The 19775-nt window shown below is 38.8% G+C and overlaps 1 protein-coding gene across 2 annotated transcripts in view; it reads right to left on the bottom strand.

The window, feature by feature from the left end:
- Window positions 1-10650: 10650 nt before the first annotated feature.
- Window positions 10651-19775, bottom strand: part of LOC113678896 (uncharacterized) — a 31023-nt gene continuing 21898 nt past the window's right edge. For both annotated transcript variants that reach the window (XM_089179895.1, XM_089179898.1), the window contains exons 6-20: window positions 19553-19735; window positions 18870-19052; window positions 18320-18502; window positions 17687-17854; window positions 16726-16939; window positions 16123-16351; window positions 15759-15927; window positions 15094-15240; window positions 14284-14439; window positions 13882-14001; window positions 13038-13106; window positions 12415-12489; window positions 11669-11704; window positions 11059-11113; window positions 10651-10767 (exon numbers count right to left, since the gene is read on the bottom strand). In XM_089179895.1, coding sequence (XP_089036021.1) covers window positions 11079-11113; window positions 11669-11704; window positions 12415-12489; window positions 13038-13106; window positions 13882-14001; window positions 14284-14439; window positions 15094-15240; window positions 15759-15927; window positions 16123-16351; window positions 16726-16939; window positions 17687-17854; window positions 18320-18502; window positions 18870-19052; window positions 19553-19735 — 1967 coding nt within the window. In that variant the 3' untranslated portion in view covers window positions 10651-10767; window positions 11059-11078. The remainder of the gene's footprint in view (window positions 10768-11058; window positions 11114-11668; window positions 11705-12414; window positions 12490-13037; window positions 13107-13881; window positions 14002-14283; window positions 14440-15093; window positions 15241-15758; window positions 15928-16122; window positions 16352-16725; window positions 16940-17686; window positions 17855-18319; window positions 18503-18869; window positions 19053-19552; window positions 19736-19775) is intronic.

The following is a 19775-nucleotide window of genomic DNA, read 5'->3' as shown; positions in this document are numbered from 1 at the left end:
TGCTAAATAACAATAGATGACGGTAGACTTGACACAATTGCTGGAAAGCGAATGAAAAATGTGCCATAACATCAAAACTCCATTGTCTTTTGTACATCAACATGCATGGAAAAATTTAATGAAACTGAATGTTAAGGACCTGGATAATTAAATGATGCTCAAAAAAGTAATTTCTTTAAAACCCCTTTTAAACTTCCTTCAGTCGATTGTTTTAACCGTAAACGTAAAACTGAGAGCTGTTAGAATAAGCCTGCGTACAAACAGATACGGGATCTTGGAAAGCAAATCTTCAAGAAACATTGGTAAGTAACAAATTTTCCTTCTTCTCCTCATATTCCTTTAAAAATTTTTCCTTTTATTTATCTTTCCATTTTGTTATTTTGCGTGTGGTATCTAGCACTGAAACTAAGAAGAAAACTCCCAAATTCAAGAGTACCCCAGCCTTGGTATGTCTCACATAAAAACTTGGTTTCGTTTGGACAACGTGGCGGTCCATTGAGACCTTTAAAGGAGTATTTTCTTGCGACAACTACATGTTTCGAATATTTTATGTGTGCGAAGATTTTATTTAGCTCATGCTCACGTATTTACAACAACATTTATAGTTACATGTAATTTACTCCAATGTTATGTCAGTGGGATAGATTGTAAATTAAAGAGCAATATAAGCGACAGGCCAATTTCAGTTAGAAACACGTCGACAGAGCTGGTATCTTTGTAAACAGCGATTTGTTTATTTAGCACTCGAGGAAAATAAACTTAAATACTTTACCTAAAACGGAGGTTTGTTCACTTAACAATAAAGGTAGGGTAAGTTTAAAGTTAAAATCGATATATTTAAATGAATCAAAACAGAAGTAGAGACCAAACACGTCGTGTTTTGCCCGAATAGCGTATGATTTGCAGTAGGAGTATAGCAAAGAAAATGGCCGAACTCCGTGAAAATGCACGCAAATGCATATTTTGGTCTGGCGCGCTCGCTTTTCTCGGGCCAAGGATAATATTTTCACACGATAAACACGAAGAGTTGTTCGTTGAAAGAAGCTCTTGCATTTTATGTACATTCGTATACCCCCGATGGTCGTCTGAAATATGGCAAAATTCAGCGTACAAACGGAGTAGAAAATATAGTGTACTTTACGCGGGTGGTTACAAACGAAAAAAAGTTCAGTTGGAGATGAAATATAGTTTCAAAGCTACTCCAAGGGATGAAACACAACTTATAAAAAAATGAATCCAAGATAATTTTTCGTTGTCTTGTACGAGTGTTGTGAAAATGCACTGAAAGCCAGATAGAAATTATGCAAATTTGGTACGTTTTGGCCGATTTCGAACTTTCGTATTTTTGCCAAAATAAAAACTCTCTGTAACTTTGGAATATTATTTTTGAAAACAGTTCAATATAAGGGTCTTTTGGAGCAAATAAAAAAAATAGTTGAATTTTTGCTTCTGTCGCCGGATTCTTGAAAATTATTGACGACCTCTCTTAAAGGGTTAAAACTGTGAATCTCCTTTCCATTTGCACAATGGATCAATTGGAAGGCCAAAATATAAGTATAACTATAAGGAGATCTCTCCTTAGACGAGAAACTCAAAGTACAGGAAAAACTAGTCAGTCGTGAATTAAATCAAACACACAGTCCTTTGAAGTTTTTGATATACGGGAGTGTTTTATTGAGATGACAGATTCGGCTTGACCAAAAGACCCCTTTGTTTTCCACCCACTCAAGCCACTAATGCATGACTCCGCTTTAGGGGATACGTAAACTGAATGAGAAAATGAACTCTTGTTTTGCTCGATTTTCGAATTCCCAAAGCCTTCAAGCTCCTGTTTTGCTCAATTTCTTCAAATTAACGACGAAAAAACTTGAAAAAACGGCCGTGTTTACAGGTGATATAAAACACTCTTACTGTGGTGAACAACTTGCTGAACACAGACATAGAACTTTAATTCTTTCTCTAATTTGTTTTTCTAATGTCTCCGCATTGACTTTGAATGTCTCATATTATTTATAAATTTCACATGTTTTAGAACAATATTAAAAGGGAAACTGGAAACTGTTTTCGAATCGATTGAGATGGAGCGCCTTGTCTAAGACGGATGTGTCTGATATGCAAACACGTTGAAACATTTGAGAATTCGGATTATTTACTTTCGATAAATCTATTCTGTGGTGAGAACTACATATTAATAAGTATTTACCCAAAAGGCAAGAGGCTCAAATATTAAGACCTGTGACGTTGAAACTAACTACTGAAAATTACTGCACAAAAATGAAAAAAATGCGAAGTGATGCAGGCAAAACGTTCAATAAATCTATTCTGTGGTGAGAACTACATAATAATAAGTATTTACCTAAAAGGCAGGAGGCTCAAATATTAAGACCTGTGACGTTGAAACTAACTACTGAAAATTACTGCACAAAAGTGAAAAAATGCGAGGTGATGCAGGCAAAACGGACATTCCGGAATGAAAAACTGTACGAGACTTTCTTCGAAGAGTCGAAGGGCCATTTTGAAATACACTGCTGAGCAAGTACCTAGCTAAGATAAGCTATTATCCATATCAAACGATTAACCGATATAACAGGTTCAACTTTCCGGGAAGCATGAAATAAAAAAACACTACGCGAGGAAAAAGCGAGAAATAAAGTTTTCCAGTTACCTGTGAGGATCTCTTTCCCTAAGTCTTGGTTTTCTGAGATAGCTTGCAGCGTTACCAACGTCAATTTTGACTTGATTATCTTCTGTCAATTGTTAAGCACTCAATATCAAGGTTTGTCATCGTCTACTTAGCAATTCAAGCCAATAAGGGAACGAGTCAGCCTTTGTCAAGGCTCATCTATTTTGCAAAAGGGAGTTGTTGTTCACCGAACCTCGAATTTGCAGGTTGGGGGAAGAGGAACTGTTAGTATCGCTGGATCTGCCTTAAGTCAATAATCATAAACTTAACTAGTTTGTATTTGTATTTTTGCAAACCAAGAAGGTTTCAGAATGTGAAGTATTTTGCGACCCTGCTAATCCAGGCACACTTGGAACACGCCCTCGACAACTGCATCCCATTTACCATTGCAGAGGCCCCAGTCTTTGCACCCTCTTATGAGCATTGCTTTTCTTCCTCCAGACTCATCCATAGTACAACAAAAAGGGAACTTGTTGACTTGCAGAATGAATCAATTGAAAGGCCAAAATATAGTATAACTATAAGGAGATCTCTCCTGAGACGAGAAACTCAAAGTACATGAAAAACTAGTCAGTCGTGAATTAAATCAAACACAAAATCTTTTGTAGTTTCTGATATACGGGAGTGTTTTATTGAGATGACAGATGCGGCTTGACCAAAGACCACTTTGTTTTCCACCCTCTTTGCACCCTCTTATAAGCATTGTTATACCTCCTCCAGACTCATCCAAAGGACAAGAAAGGGGGAACTTGCTGACTTGCAGAATGAATCAATTGAAAGGCCAAAATATAGTATAACTATAAGGAGATCTCTCCTAAGACGAGAAACTCAAAGTACATGAAAAACTAATCAGTCGTGAATTAAGTTAAACACACAGTCTTTTGTAGTTTCTGATATACGAGAGTCTTTTAATGAGATGACAGATGCGGCTTGACCAAAAGACCGCTTTGTTTTCCACCCACTCAAGCCACTAATGCATGACTCCGCTTTCAAGAACCTGTTTTGCTCAATTTCTTCAAATTAACGACCGAAAAACTTGAAAAAACGGCTGTTTACAGGTGATATATAATTCTCTTATTGTGGTGAACAACTTGCTGAACACAGACAAAGAACATTAATTCTTTCTCTAATTTGTTTTTCTAATGTCTCCGCATTGACTTTGAATGTCTCATATTATTTATAAATTTCACATGTTTTAGAACAAAGAACAAACAAACAATATTGAAAGGGAAACTGGAAACTGTTTTTGACTGCGAATCGATTGAATAGAGCGCCTTGTCTAAAATGGAAGTCTCTGATATGCAAACACGTTGAAACATTTGAGAATTCGGATTATTTACTTTCAATAAATCTATTCTGTGGTGAGAACTACATAATAATAAGTATTTACCCAAAAGGCAGGAGGCTCAAATATTAAGACCTGTGACGTTGAAACTAACTACTGAAAATTACTGCACAAAAGTGAAAAAATGCGAGGTGATGCAGGCAAAACGGACATTCCGGAATGAAAAACTGTACGAGACTTTCTTCGAAGAGTCGAAGGGCCATTTTGAAATACACTGCTGAGCAAGTACCTAGCTAAGATAAGCTATTATCCATATCAAACGATTGACCGATATAACAGGTTCAACTTTCCGGGAAGCATGAAATAAAAAAACGCTAAGCGAGGAAAAAGCGAGAAACAAAGTTTTCCAGTTACCTGTGAGGATCTCTTTCCCTAAGTCTTGGTTTTCTGAGATAGCTTGCAACGTTACCAACGTCAATTTTGACTTGATTATCTTCTGTCAATTGTTAAGCACTCAATATCAAGGTTTGTCATCGTCTACTTAGCAATTCAAGTAAGTAAAGGAACGAGTCAGCCTTTGTCAAGGCTCATCTATTTTGCGAAAGGGAGTTGTTGTTCACCGAACCTCGAATTTGCAGGTTGGGGGAAGAGGAACTATTAGTATCGCTGGATCTGCCTTAAGTCAATAATCATAAACTTAACTAGTTTGTATTTGTATTTTTGCAAACCAAGAAGGTTTCGGAATGTGAAGTATTTTGCGACCCTGGTAATCCACGCACGCTAGGAACACGCCCTCGACAGCTGCATCCTATTTACCAATGCAGAGGCCCCAATCTTTGCACCCTCTTATAAGCATTGCTTTTCCTCCTCCGGACTCATCCATAGTACAACAAAAAGGGAACTTGTTGACTTGCAGAATGAATCAATTGGAAGGCCAAAATATAGTATAACTATAAGGAGATCTCTCCTGAGACGAGAAAATCAAAGTAAATGAAAAACTAGCCAGTCGAGAATGTAATCAAACACATAGTCGTTTTGTAGTTTCTGATATACGGGAGTGTTTTATTGAGATGATAGATGCGGCTTGACCAAAGACCCCTTTGTTTTCCACCCTCTTTGCACCCCCTTATGAGCATTGCTATTCCTCCTCCAGACTCATTCAAAGTACAACAAAAGGGGAACTCGATGACTTGCAGAATGAATCAATTGAAAGGCCAACATATATAGTATAACTATAAGGAGATCTCTCCTGAGACGAGAAACTCAAAGTGCATGAAAAACTAGTCAGTCGTGAATTAAATCAAACACACAGTCTTTTGTAGTTTCTGATATACGAGAGTCTTTTACTGAGATGACAGATGCGGCTTGACCAAAGACCCCTTTGCTTTCCACCCACTCAAGCCACTCATGCATGACTCCGCTTTAACGGGTACGTAAACTGAATAAGAAAATAAATTCTTGTTTTGCTCGATTTGACCGATATAACAGGTTCAACTTTCCGGGAAGCATGAAATAAAAAAACGCTAAGTGAGGAAAAAGCGAGAAATAAAGTTTTCCAGTTACCTGTGAGGATCTCTTTCCCTAAGTCTTGGTTTTCTGAGATAGCTTGCAGCGTTACCAACGTCAATTTTGACTTGATTATCTTCTGTCAATTGTTAAGCACTCAATATCAAGGTTTGTCATCGTCTACTTAGCAATTCAAGCCAGTAATGGCACGAGTCAGCCTTTGTCAAGGCTCATCTATTTTGCAAAAGGAAGTTGTTGTTCGCCGAACCTCGAATTTGCAAGCTGGGGCAAAGGAATTATTAGTATCATTATGCTCGTGATCCAGGCACGCTAGAAACACGCCGTCAAAAACTCCATCCCATTTGCCAATGCAGAGGCCCCTAATTTTTGCACCCTCTTATAAGCATTGCTCTTTCCCGCTCCAGACTCATTTAAAGTACAACAAAAAGAGAACTTGCTGACTTGCTCCTTTGTCGGAAGGAAGGAAGGACATGTCCGCGAAGGTGCCCGGTATCAACAACATCACCGACGTGGTTCATGAAGTCTACGGAGGAGAAAGGCAACTCAGCAGAGTGCATCACTCGGCAGGTAAACACTTGTCGTCCCCAATAATCCATTGGCTGATGCAATGACATTTCACTAGAAGCCAGGGTTTGATTCAAAGAACAAGGCGAAAGGAACAGTGCTGGTGAGCTGAAAATCGAAATAGTAAATTCCCATTTGGCATTACTGTGAAAATGTATTCATCTGGTTGAGGTGGATCCACCACAGGAGTAAACCAAACAGTCATGTTTTTAGCGATGGTTACCTCGTGCGTTTCCGGTTGTGGCACCACGTTACTTTTGTAAGCGGCTCTTCCGACCAGATATTCGGCTTAGGAGGAATAGCGGCAGACTCTTCCAGTAAATTTGTAAAGCAAGAACAAATTTTATATTGCTTAATACGAACCTGATGGAACAAACTATAGACACGCATAAGGTATATAATTCATTTCGTAGAATGAAAGTGTTTTTGTAAGGTTTAGTTCCACAAAAGGATCATGCATTACCGGTGACTGACGTAGGGTAACGGTGACATCCAGGACTCAGTCAAGGGAAAATTATTTTGATAGTGATCATTTAATGAAAACAGCTCTTTTCAGGATTGAAACTTCGTCCGTCAAACCTTTCACTATTTACCTTTGTCAACAGTCCACTAAATCTAGCCTTTGTATTTTTTTCTTGAATGACAATGACTAGTCTATCTCGCATTATTTCTTCCGTAAGAGCTCCATACTGAAAGGATGATGCCAATTTCTTTAATCGATGGACAAAACAGTCAACCGTTTCGTCGGGTGGTTGATGAAGAAATAGTAACTTCACCAGAACCAAAATTAAGATTCCGAAAAATCTGCAGGCACTCTTTTCCCATAACGGAACGGAAGGTTGTTAACCTTACCGTTTGTTTCTTTTGATCTAAACCAGTCGCTACTTAGTAATTAGAAAAAATTCCCAATTACTCGGAATGTCCCCACGACAAACCATTGCTGCTTTGTACAGGGAAATTTGTAGGGAAATTGTATATCTGAGGCGGTGGGGGAGCGTGTGGACCGGCGGAAACAGCCTGTGGAGCTGGCGGCGGAGGGGCTTCTTCAGTATCTAACATCATTTCGCTTTCCACGCATGTGGTCGATGAAGGAAATCGCCTTACGTAACGTTTGCTTCAGTGGTTTGGCTCCGCTTTGCTCCCAGAACTGCTTGAACGGACTGGAAACCTAACTAGTCAATCGTGTGCATTACAGCTCGCTTTAAGATTTTGAAAAGATCCCACTTCTGACGCTATGTTTCGGCAAGACACTCATCAACTGAGATCCAAATTTTTGCTAATGGACAAAAATTCCTCTTTTAATCAACAGTACATGTAATTGTACACAGACAGTATTCTCTTAATACAGTCATGAAAACCATATACGTAACATACCTGAACTAAGCAGAAAGAGTTAGCAGTTTGTCTCTTGTGAGGATTCAAACTTTACGTTATCGAAATTTGCTCCCAAATGATTTTCTAACTGAGCTGAAAAAGATCGACTCTTGTAAGGATTAAATCAATCAAAATATTAAGTACTTCTATCAAATGCTTAACCAGGTGAGCTGAAACAGAAAGTAGATCGACTCTTGTGAGGTTCAAACGTCGCCTCTTCGCCAAATTCCTATTTTGTAGCCAGACGATAGATTAGTTGATCCTTTATAGAACTCGTAAAACTATGGTTATTATTCCTGACTAAATATAGTATTGTGGTTGCTTCTAGAATGCTTTTTTATTAGTTTATATAGAAGCCTTCTCCATTTTGTTGGAATAAAACAGCGGGTCATTTTAAGGTCAGTTGGTATTTAAGGCGTTGACTTAGTGGGCCAATAACAAAACGTTATATGTAAAGAAGACTGCTTAACCGTCGGGTAAGAGTTAAACAAGATACCTGTAAGTACAAGGTATTCAATTTATAAAAATATCTCTAAACTAGACCATTCAATATTAGCATCATTGTACCATAACAGTCTTTACATGTTTCTCACTGCTCACCTCAGGTTTCGGCAGAATCAGATCATAAGGTTTGGAAGTTCTGTGCGTCCCCCCATCAATGAAGATAATCATGATATTTGGAGATTGTGGTCGATCTCCATTTGCAGTTTTGAAAACTTCTTCAGCGACCATTTCCAGTGCTTGGTCAGTCCGAGTTGGTGCTCCCGGGTGATCGTTCGCTTTCATTTCGTCAATAAATATATCAAGAGCCTCTTTATTTTGATACTTTGCGTTGTCGAAACTCACGCGAATCGTTGGTTTTCCAGCAGACGTCAGGATAGAGAAACGAGTTTTGTCGGTTCCAACGTCATATTTTTAAATGTATAATCGACTTCTAAAGCAATTGAATCTTTGGCATTCTGTCATTCACTTATCTCAAATGTGAAGCATGCAGCAGTTTTTATGCAAAAATGAGTGTTATTCAACGAGCTTCTGACTTTGTGTCTTGTGTCTTAGTAGCGGTTGAAGTCGTCTACATATTCATAGTTATTCATGCACTGACCATGGTAGCTGTTAGATCTAAAGCGCTTGCCATTTATTTTTTTTTTGTAATTTTGTGTTTATCTATTTCGTCTTTCATTTCTCATACCTCTTCGTTTGTTTGTTTGTTTTTTTTGTAGGTCTGTTCTCATTTATTTTGTCAATTGCACCTTTTTTTGCATAATTTTCATACCGCAGCTAAGTACGCAAGCCTCCTATTCATAAAGCCAGTTTCTAATTACCTTTTTCAAGTCAGTTTACCTAAAGTTACGCTTGGCATACTTCTCCGTCAAGAAGTTTTCTTCAACTTCAAAGTTATTCGCTTTTGCAGTTGGATATAAGACGTCATCAATATGATTAATTTTCCGTTTCGCTTTGTTCGTATTCAATTTTTGTTTGTATTTATCTAACTTAGTTATCTTAACTTCTTAATAAAGAAACCACAACTTTTAGTTTGCAAGACATGTTTCGACATTCTTATGTCATCTTCAGTTGTAAATGCGATTTCAACGGTTGTACATTTGAATTTATATGAAATTACGTTACAAATTACGCCATATTGTTTACGTACGATTTGAATATTAAATACGAAAAAACGTGACAAAGCACGCGCTAGATGGGGAAAGAAGGAGAAAAGAAAAACAACGATAATAATAAGAAGAATTATTATGATAACAGAATCAAAAGGAAAGAGACAGCTCTAGATGCTTCAATTGCTGATTAAGGATGGGTTTGTCCCACTTAATATGCAATGCCTCTTTGATCTTAATTTCGTATTTCGAAGCGGCAGAATCTAAAATGGTGAAACATTCTGTACCACAAGAGTCGAGACAGGCCTTAGATGATTGTAGGTGCTTGTAAATGTGTGAAGTTTTTTCAGACAAGAGGTGCTCACGAACCCGTGTACAAATGTGGCGAGTGGTCTCACCAATATAACTGGCATTACAGCCAGCACACGAAAATTTATAAACGACACGCGAACGTAGACCTGGTGGTACTGAATCTTTCACACTGAACAAGTTTCTGAGCTTAAACGTATTGAAGACTAACTTAATATCTAAATCAGGGCTACAATAACGTTTCAGTAGTTGCCTTAACTTGGTTTGAGCGATGTCAGAAAACCGCCCAACATAAGGAAGTTTAAAATAATGCGAAGAAGGTTTTCCGGAGTTTAATGTGGCGTTATGCGTGGGAGAAGGATTATAGCTCTTGGCCAGATGCCTGGAGATAATCCTGTCTATGACGCTGGAAGGGAAAAAATTTTTCCGTATCTTAACTTTTATTTATCTTTTATAAAGATTCTAAGTTGAAATGATAACTCTTTTAGCTATTATAGTGACTACTATGGAGTATCTATGGAGTAATCTCGAGGATTTCTAGCTTCTCTTACAATGTGTGAGCGAAATTTGATGATTATTTTAAAACACTTCTTAATCAAAATTCCCGTTGAACATATGTTTGAAAATCGGAGAGAGGTTTAATGGAGGAGGTAAACTTTCTAAGTAGTCTGGTGACGTCCATGGATTGGCAATAGTCGAAATAGCACTCTACCTGAATCGCAAAGTCTGTGTGTCTATGCACGTTTCTGACTTACTAAAAAAAAAAAACCTTCCAAAACTGAAGCGCCACGGGCGCCCTCTGGAAAATTTCTCCCCGTGACCGGGGCCCCCAAGCAACGTTGGTACCTTGTCCTGTGGTTGTTATTTTAAACCGGCTAAGTTTGCTCCGTTCCATTTCAAAGAGTCTCAAAGGGGGAAACTTGAAAATGTAAATCTTAGGGAGAGCTTAGGTGGGTTGGCAATTTCAAGGAATTTTGAATTATTAAGTCTAGTGATTGTTAAGAACGATACTTTTAATTAAGGAAAGTGATACTTTTAAGAAGTTTTGGTTTTTAAGGATAAGCCCTTTTTAAAAATATGTCCTATATTAATTAATGAACAAATTACTGATCAGGTGACGATAAATGCGCGTTGAGGCATGAAGTTGAATCTTCGACTACTTAGTGGTTGTTGACGTTAATAAAAAATAAGCCGAATAAGTTTGGAATGCCCGATTAATTTTTATCTATAAGTTAAAATGGGGGAAAATCAGGCCCAGAGCTTAAATGGTGAGCATCTAGAGATTACAGACAGCACACTCTTAATTTCAGTGTTTATTTGCTATCCCTGCCTACAATACTGAGCCATGACGTATCTCCTATTCCATTCGTTCTCCATTCTTCAGCTGGCGTAATAATTATTGGAAAACCAGAAACCTAAAAGTTAAAAGCAAATTAAAAACATTGGAAACACGGAGTCAGTAAATTTTGTTCAACATTTTTAGCAGAAGTATATTAACAGTAAAAAGGAGAAAAAGAAAACTGTCATTAGACACCTTCCTTGATCGTTTGACAGTTGTATTCTGCGACCAGCCCCAGATGCGGGGAATCAATGGCAATCGTAGATTTTACTATTTGCACCTCTGTAAAGTGAATGTGATGGGATCTGAGGGCAGAACCCCTCACTGGCTAAAGGTAAGTATGATTAAATAAAAACTGTAAAATCACCTCAGCTTAGTGCCACGTTTTTATCGACGTCCCCAGCCACCGCCACCTCCACTCCCTGAATGAAAGGAAGAATAACACAATGGTTTTTTTTGCGTGTATGAGAAATTTTACCCAATCTGAGCACGGTATCCGATTGAAAAGAACAACGCACAGAAACATAGTTAGGTGTGTAGCTGCTCACATCCCTCTTCGTTTTCGTGATAGTTTAACCCTTAACACGCTAACATCGGGAGGCATATTCTCCACATTTTTCTCAACTCTATTTTTATGGTTTGAACAAGGAGAATTTGATCTGTAAAACGTTCAAGAACCTCTTCAGTTATCGATCATCTCTTATTCTAACGACTTCAATGTTTATTCAGAGGTGGTACTCTGAGGAGAAATTAGTTGACAGTCATTCCCAGGGATTTTAAACCCTAGGAGGCATTTAAGGAAGAGTAAGAGAGTTTAACATTGACGACAAGATAGGCAAAGAAATTCTCCTCCCACACTTAAATATCAATAAATTGTCTGAGATTGAAAGAACAGTTATTGCAAGGCGATCTCTACTCTTTATATTAGTGCATATCATAAAACTCAAGGATTATAAAAGAGAGGAAAGAATATTAACCTCCGCTGCAAAGGCCACAACTCTTCTTGCATTTGGCTGAAAAATAAATGGTTGAGTAACTGATCAATCTTTAAAATAAGACAAAATGATCATGTTCATCATCAAATAAGACGAGTGAAGTGATGCTAGATAAGACAAAACGAGGTAAACTTGATTGAAATATATCCATCAGTGTGGCTGTTCGAAGTATGGAAAGCATTAAACACCCGACGAATTTCTTTTCGGAGCAGGTATACTTCGTCTTGTTACACTCGTCTGTTAAGTAATAACTGTCCCAGCGTAATTTACAATTTCCAACATCTCTGACGACTTAACGTTAGTCTTTTTTTACCAGCCGGGTTCAGATCCCATGTCCGAGGCGAGTGCTTTTCTGGTAATATGCAAGAAATAAGATTTGACTTTTATGTAAGTCAGTGAGATTTCAGCAGGAAATGAATGCGACTGAAGCCTTTCGCTGTTGGCACTTGACGTAAGGTTATAACACTGGAGCAGGCTTTATCTTAAACATGGTGAAGTATTAACGCCTTAATAAATTGCAGTGGTTTAAGCAACCGCACCCAGCCTTTTCTCTCGCACCTGAAACGCACGAAGAGCTTTATAGCTTTAAATTCGATGACGGTGATGTTCGATATGGATTTTTTCGTCAAGAAGCTATATGCTTCTTCTTGGCCAGGCTACTTATAAACTGCAATAAGCAATTCATCCTTAATAAGATGGATGACTCGAATAAAAGTCACACTGCTTACCTCTCACATAATAATTGCCGCAGCCTGGCCATTTAACCTTACTCCGACAGTAATAGACGTTGAAATCCTGACATGCTAAAAGATTGCAATTGAAAGAAGCCCAAACGTTAAGAAGAAGGGCTGACCATAACTCTACCACGTCTCACATCAACTCTTTCGATTCTTAGCGGGTCTAAATTTTTGCTCAAGACGTGTTGGCCCATCGCCAGAGGGTGGGGATTGGTACATGTCCGTTTTCGTGTCTGAACCCCTCCCCGTGCGTGTCATGATTTGTTCAGTCCAATCAGTATAACCACCTAGTGTGTCATTTAATTAGAAGCCTTGTTAATCAAGCCAGCCCAAGAAAGGGATAATTACTTCGTTTTCAACAGATTTTATAGGTCGATTAAATTATTTCATCTAGAAATGCATGTTAGCCCCGTATCATCAATTATGCATGAGATCTATTTCTAAATTTCTTTGAAGAGGTTGCAATATCAAATGAAGTGACACTGGCCGGTATCAGAGCTCTATTGGGACATAGGAGCAGAATGAAAACAACGTTTTCCGAATTCATGAAAAAAGGGTGTCGAGCGGATAGTTAGGTTATGCTGTTGAACGATCGGCTGATATGAAATGGCTACCTCCTCCTCCTCCTCCTCCTCCACCTCCTCCTCCTCCGCTGCATTTGCCACAACTTTTTTTGCAATAGTCTGAAGGATGAAGGGAAACGAAATTATAGTGATAACACACACTTCACTTCATGGGGTATTTTTCAAAATCAAGTGAGACAGACAAAAACTATTCTTTCGTTATCAGCTTCTCAGGTGGTTAGGTTCCGAGTGGGCAATTTTTAATTAAAAAAAGATGGAAGACGTACCTTATTGCTCTAATAGAGAAGTTACTTCCCGTTGTCTGTTTAAATTATCGGCCAACTGTTTTAAGGGGTTCTCTTAGATAATAGATAATAAACCCGATCATTATTGACTAGAATTTGAAATCGTGTTCGCCAGAATGTGAACTCGTCATTAATCATTATTACTATATCAGTTGTTCAAGTTGCTGGTGAGCACCTAATGACTTGGAAAGATGTTGTCTTCACTGCACACATTCACTTGGCCACGTCGTTGTTTCTCAAGAATTGAAAAAAAGTCCTTTCTTTCAATGCTTATCTACATTTGCGAAGTTTTTTTTCGATAACCAGCGTTAAAAACGGCAAATCAGATGAAACGAAAATATCACGAGCAGTCAAAAGGTAAAAAGAACTAAATGTAAAAAACACTCAACCACTTCAAACGTATGTGAGTGGCGCGAGTTTTATGGACCAATCATAAAACGAAGTAAAGCAAAACAAACCAATCCCTTCCGATATTTCTATTTTAAAATAAAAATTAATGCCTTGATCTCAAGCAGTCGGAACATTTCTCAGCTTCCTGAAGATGTACATCTTCCGGGAGCATTTTCTATATCAACGACTTCACTGCTCACTTGCTAGAGAGTACTGAGTCCAGCGTTGTCGCCATGCATAGCGGCATTTCAACCTATTGCCATCAGCTACTGACCACCAAGGACAAACATAGGGATCGTCATCTTGACAAGAGGTATCAACTAAAAGGAAGTAAAATACGTGTAGAATATCATGAAAGGCAATCCGTAAAAAGAGAGAAAAAAGGAAGAAGTTTAAGAATAAAAACAAAAGAATGGCAAGGAGGCGAACAAAAAAACAAAAGGAAGAAGAAGATGGAAAGTAAAATACTCATAAAATATCAAGAGGAAGGAAGACAAAGAGAAGGATAAATATGAAGAATGAAAATTTTAATATGAAAAAGAAGACTATAAAGAAAATAATTGTTGACTGAGAAAGGCCAATCTTCGCCTTTGTACTTATACCATTGCATCGTCTGCAGCTTTTTGGACAAGTTTTCCACAAAGGAAACGTCCTGCCAACGTAAAGCAAAAGTTGACTGGCAGGTACATTAGCGGTCCTCCAGCAGTCTCCTTTAGCAGCTCTGATTGTACAATTGCCTGCAAGGTCTTCACAGGGCTCTAAAGAGTAATGAATTAATAAAGTATTGTCACTAAAGTTTTACCTTCCACTAATACTACTAATATTATTACCACTACTATCACAATACTACAGCCAAGTCGTTTGAAAGAGGCTAACATCAATCCGAGTTTGGACCTCAGCGGAACAAATGTAACAGTTTTTAGCAGAACTTTTGAACTGTGTTCTATTCAGTGAAGCGTCCATTTGAGTAGTAGTAGTAGTAGTACTGCAAATTTGATTGTGAAATAAATCCCTTATCATTAGTTACTATAAACTAAAACAGTGGATAGCGTTGAAAGCACGTTCTGATTGGCTACTAAAACTACGAAAATCTCTTGTGATTCACCTCCGAGCAACGCGCGTGGGATTTGTACCCGAAAATATTGTAATCGTTACAAGAATAGATGATTCAAGAGAATCTTTTCGAGCTGTATTAACTCACTGTTTTAGTATACACACGATTCACCTCGGGTAGCTCGCAGTGGATGTTTACCTCGCTGCTTCGCCGCTTCGCCGCTCGGTAAATATTCACCACTAACCACCTCCACTTCGGTAAATTGTCGTTAACCATCCGCTGATCGTGCAAGATAACGATCTTCGTTGAACAGTAGCAAATATGATAACGATCGATTAAACTAATAATAAGTATTTACCTTGTCCTGGACAAAGGTTTGTGTTGCAATGCTTCCTTTGTTTCGTTAAATGTAGACTTTTAGGAGGACAACTTCTGGTACGAACCTGCGCTCCGCCACCACAATTCCTACTGCAGCCTCCGTAAGATCCCCACTCACCACAATCACCTAATTACAATCAAGGAAAAGTAAAATGAAAAAGGGGTCTGAAAGAAATAATGGAAATGCTGATTTAATGGGAAACTCAACGCGTGTGTCCTACTTATATACATCATGCATGTACCTATGACACAACGATTATTTACGATCAGATCATCGTAGTCATTGTTCTAGAAGCCTTGTACTAATTGTCGTCGTACACACCTGAAATAAGCGTACACAACTAAATTGCATTTTTTGCTCAGAAAATTTTATTTTATAGACGTTATCACCGAGGCAAGGCTATAATTGAAAGACATAATGAAAAGAAACCTGACTCGGAAGAACACTACGTGCAGAAGGTAACTGGAAGCAGCGAGAAAATGGAAGAACCAACCTGGAAGAACCTGATTTAAGCCTGAACTCTTGATGGGTTGAACAGTCATTTTAGAATCGAACAGATTGCACAGTAGTAGCAGTATCACAAAGGGCCAAATTTTAACCCAGTATTGACAGTTTCTATTAATGCTATATTCATGTCAACCTACCTGGATACTGATCTTCACAAGCCTTGGTCATTATGGACTCTAGTCTGGGGATTAACTGCTGGTACCCATTAACCTGTATTACATCATGATTGGCGCTAGCAATTTGTTGAAGCTCCGAGATATCTATTCCACTTCCAATTCCGACAGCAATTCTCCTTACGCTTGCATCCTGCAAAATTAGATAGGAAGATAGTGCTGGGGTGTGAAATCCGAGGACTCTCTGTACAGAAAGAGATTAATTGGCTATATCAGTCTCAACCTAAGAAGAATTTTTAGTCGGAGATTAAGTAATTTTTAGAGCTTACATGGCTAGTTTCTCGGGTCTATCCAAGTGTTTCGATCTCCTATTTGAAAGACAACTCACATTTAGAGGTGGAGTAACTTGACTGAATGGCTTACTCCCTTCGTTTGTGTCACCATCAGTCAGCACAAGTAGCACATTTGGTTTATCGGGTCTGTCTCCACTATTGTCCCAACCAAAAAACTCCTCCGCAGCTAGTTCTAGAGCTCTGTCTGTTCTTGTTCCACCTCGAATATGCGGCAAGCTTCTGGCTTTGGCTGTTAGTACATTAATATTTTGCGGATCGGTAAATCTGAAAAGCATTGATGGGAGAAAATAATTGAAGGAAGAGAGTTGTGCAAGTCTTTCTGATCAAGTGTAAGAGTATAAGATATTCATAATGCAATGAAAAAAAACTCAAATTGTTGTCTGTAACTACGAAATTACTGAAATCTTTAGGATAGAAAGCTATAAATAATTTATTAGTTTATATTTAAAAATGCATTGATTTAATTGTAACCTCTACCGACTTTAAATGTCAAGAACATTTCACAGGCTTACGTCCCATTTAACCTCACCCCCCTCACCCCCCTCCCACCTTCCTTCCTCCCCTCACAAAAAAAATTGGAAAGTTAAGCCTCATCTCCAAACTCAGACGTTCCCTATGTATGACATGAATGTACAGACCTGTGCCAGAGATGTGCTTCCCAACTGTAGAGAAGGATCGCCATATGTGTTCCGGCTTCGGAAACCTCTAGTCTTTGAGCCAGTCGAACTAAGTAATCACGTGCTCTATTGTAATCAACAGAACTGATGCTGTTGGAGGAATCGACTATGACACCAACGTCGAGATGTTCCTTGCAAGGTTTGGGTGGAGGTGGAGGTGGAGGTGAAGTTGGGCCTTGATGATAAAATGTTAAAGATGAAGAAAAAGTCAGCTCTGGAAGCAGGCGTGCCATTAAGATAAGGATAAAAGAAAAAAAAAACCGCTTTGGAACCAGGGGGGCCATCACGTAGGAGTTTATCCCTGTGTCAGTTTTAAAGAGGAAGGGATCTCAGTCCATTGTAACGCTCCCCACTGCCGCCCCTCCCCCTCATGTTTATGCGGCAGTTTAGTGATACCCTTCGAGCTGGTGAGTTGATTTGTGGGAATAAATTGTCTTTCTTAACACAGCATAATGACCTGGACAAGGCTCTATCCGAAGTCCAGGGCATCAAGAAGCCGATCATTTGCATCTCCTTGCGGGGTGTCTCCTAACTTCAAGATTGACATTGTCAGTAGGGTTGACGCTGAACTGCTAAGATTAATTAAGGTTTAAATATTCTTTAGATTTGATTCGAACCAAAATTTTATGGAGTTTAGTTTTTATGGAGGATTGAGTAAGTTTCAAGTCCACGCCCAAAAGTGACGGACTGAAGAACGAAGCATTCGGAGTGAATGCTATCGTGGGTTACACATTTCGTAGTCGACATACGACGTATTCATGGGAAGTGACATGTTACCACTTGCAGTGGCGCCATTCGAGGCCTAAAAGAGAAATGCCTTTAAGAACTATCCTATATTTGAATTTTCGCTCCTCTTGCGATAAACATTAATCTGCACTTCGACATGACGAAGATGTACAAATGCTTTTGAACAAGAACATACATGCTTGTGTGTTGCACGGCTCATCTTTTGTACTGCTTCCTGCACAATCTTTACCGTCCCCAGATGGAGGTGGGTCGGTGCATGTTCTTTTTCTCACTCGAGTACCTCCCCCACAGGTCTTATCACAAGGACCAGGGGCACCCCAGGGAGACCAGTTGCCATCTTCACCTGTACAAAATTAGACATTAAATGGTTATGCGTGCACAAACCAAGATGATGGAGATGATAATAACAATAATACGTATCGTAACATACAGTCTGGTGGTGTTGAGAGTGCCACAATCTCCCATCCAAGGAAAACCTATTCTCCTGAGTCCTTCATCATATACCAGAAAAATCATTCAGATAGAGTATTACGTTCCCTTTTGGTTTTTATATTCATTTGTCACACAGTGAAACAATGAAAGTTATGACAATGCTAATAATTTTACTCACCCTTCCCACCGAACAACTCACATCACAACGCTCTGTGTCGCATTTCTTTGTCATAACACGTTTTTGATTTTCGAAGGATTATCGAAAATGTTTTACACCAAAGGAATTTAAATCGTTAAAGGTTATGCTTGACAATTCTTTTTGGAGTAAAGCCCCGCGGGTGTAACCATAACTCTACTACGTCTCAAACTGACTCACCGCAATCTTGTGAGTTGCATTCCTTTTGTTCCTCTGCTGGTCCCAGATTTTGCTCAATACATGTTGGCCCACCACCAGACGGCGGGGGATTGGTACAAGTCCGTTTTCGTGTCTGAACTCCTCCACCACATGTCACGCTACATTCTCCCCATTCGGACCAATCAGTGTAACCACCAGGTATGGCTGAGAAAAGTAATTTGTTCAAACGCGTAATGCTAGTCAAGACCTTATTGATCAGGCACCTACAGCTCTCAAAAGTGGGTGGAATAATTCTATCTAGAAAGATATGTTGGCCCCGCCTTTATTGGATTTCCATCTAAAAGTGGACATGTTTCTGTTCATTAAACGTTACCTGACGTAAACATAGTTCGCATAATTGCTACTTCAACTTCCGATATAAAAATAGAGAAACTTCTTTTGTAACAATGAAATTTTCCTTTTACCAAAGTGTTGCATGCAAGTATTAATAGCATATTCACTGTGCATAGTTTGGTTATGATATTTAAGAACAAGAGAAGTAAATGTAGAGAAGTGAATACATTATACTTACGACAGTCTTGGGTGTTACATTCTTCAGATTCCATATTAGGACCCAGATCCTGTTCAATGCAAGTTTTTCCTTTATTTTTTGGTGACGGGTTGGTGCAGGTTCTTGAATGAGAACGACTTCCCCCACCACAAGTTGCTGTACATTCACTCCACTCAGACCACTCGGTATATCCTCCATCAATGTCTAAAAATACGAATTTCCCGGTCATCTCCTGCTCAAGGAATCATTTTGTTTTTTATATAAAGAGCTGGATTATGTAATTATATGGAATATGTAATTAATAAAATGATTCCTTAAGCAGGAGATGACTGAGAAATTCACAAATCATTTTACATCACAACGCTCTGTGTCGCATTTCTTTGTCATTAGTGTTGATCCAAATTTTTTGTTCAACACCCATCGAATAAAACGAAATTGTTGATGGTAAAGAAAAGGTCCTGGAATGTACATCTTCGAATTCCTCACTCGTTCACAATCTTGAACTTCTTATGAATCCATTCTTTCTAAAGTTTCCTTAGATGGGTCAAAGTCTTTGCCATAACACGTTTTTGATTTTCGAAGGATTATCGAAAATGTTTTACACCAAAGGAATTTAAATTGTTAAAGGTTATGCTTGACAATTCTTTTTGGAGTAAAGCCCCGCGGGTGTAACCATAACTCTACTACGTCTCAAACTGACTCACCGCAATCTTGTGAGTTGCATTCCTTTTGTTCCTCTGCTGGTCCCAGATTTTGCTCAATACATGTTGGCCCACCACCAGACGGCGGGGGATTGGTACAAGTCCGTTTTCGTGTCTGAACTCCTCCACCACATGTCACGCTACATTCTCCCCATTCGGACCAACCAGTGTAACCACCAGGTATAGCTGAGAAAAGTAATTTGTTCAAACGCGTAATGCTAGTCAA

The sequence above is a fragment of the Pocillopora damicornis genome, chromosome 8, assembly GCF_964200805.1.
Source record: "Pocillopora damicornis chromosome 8, jaPocDami1.2, whole genome shotgun sequence".
NCBI classification, from domain to species: Eukaryota; Metazoa; Cnidaria; class Anthozoa; order Scleractinia; family Pocilloporidae; genus Pocillopora; species Pocillopora damicornis.
The sequence above is the reverse complement of the archived record's forward strand: the minus strand, read 5'-3'. Positions and strand labels throughout refer to the sequence as shown.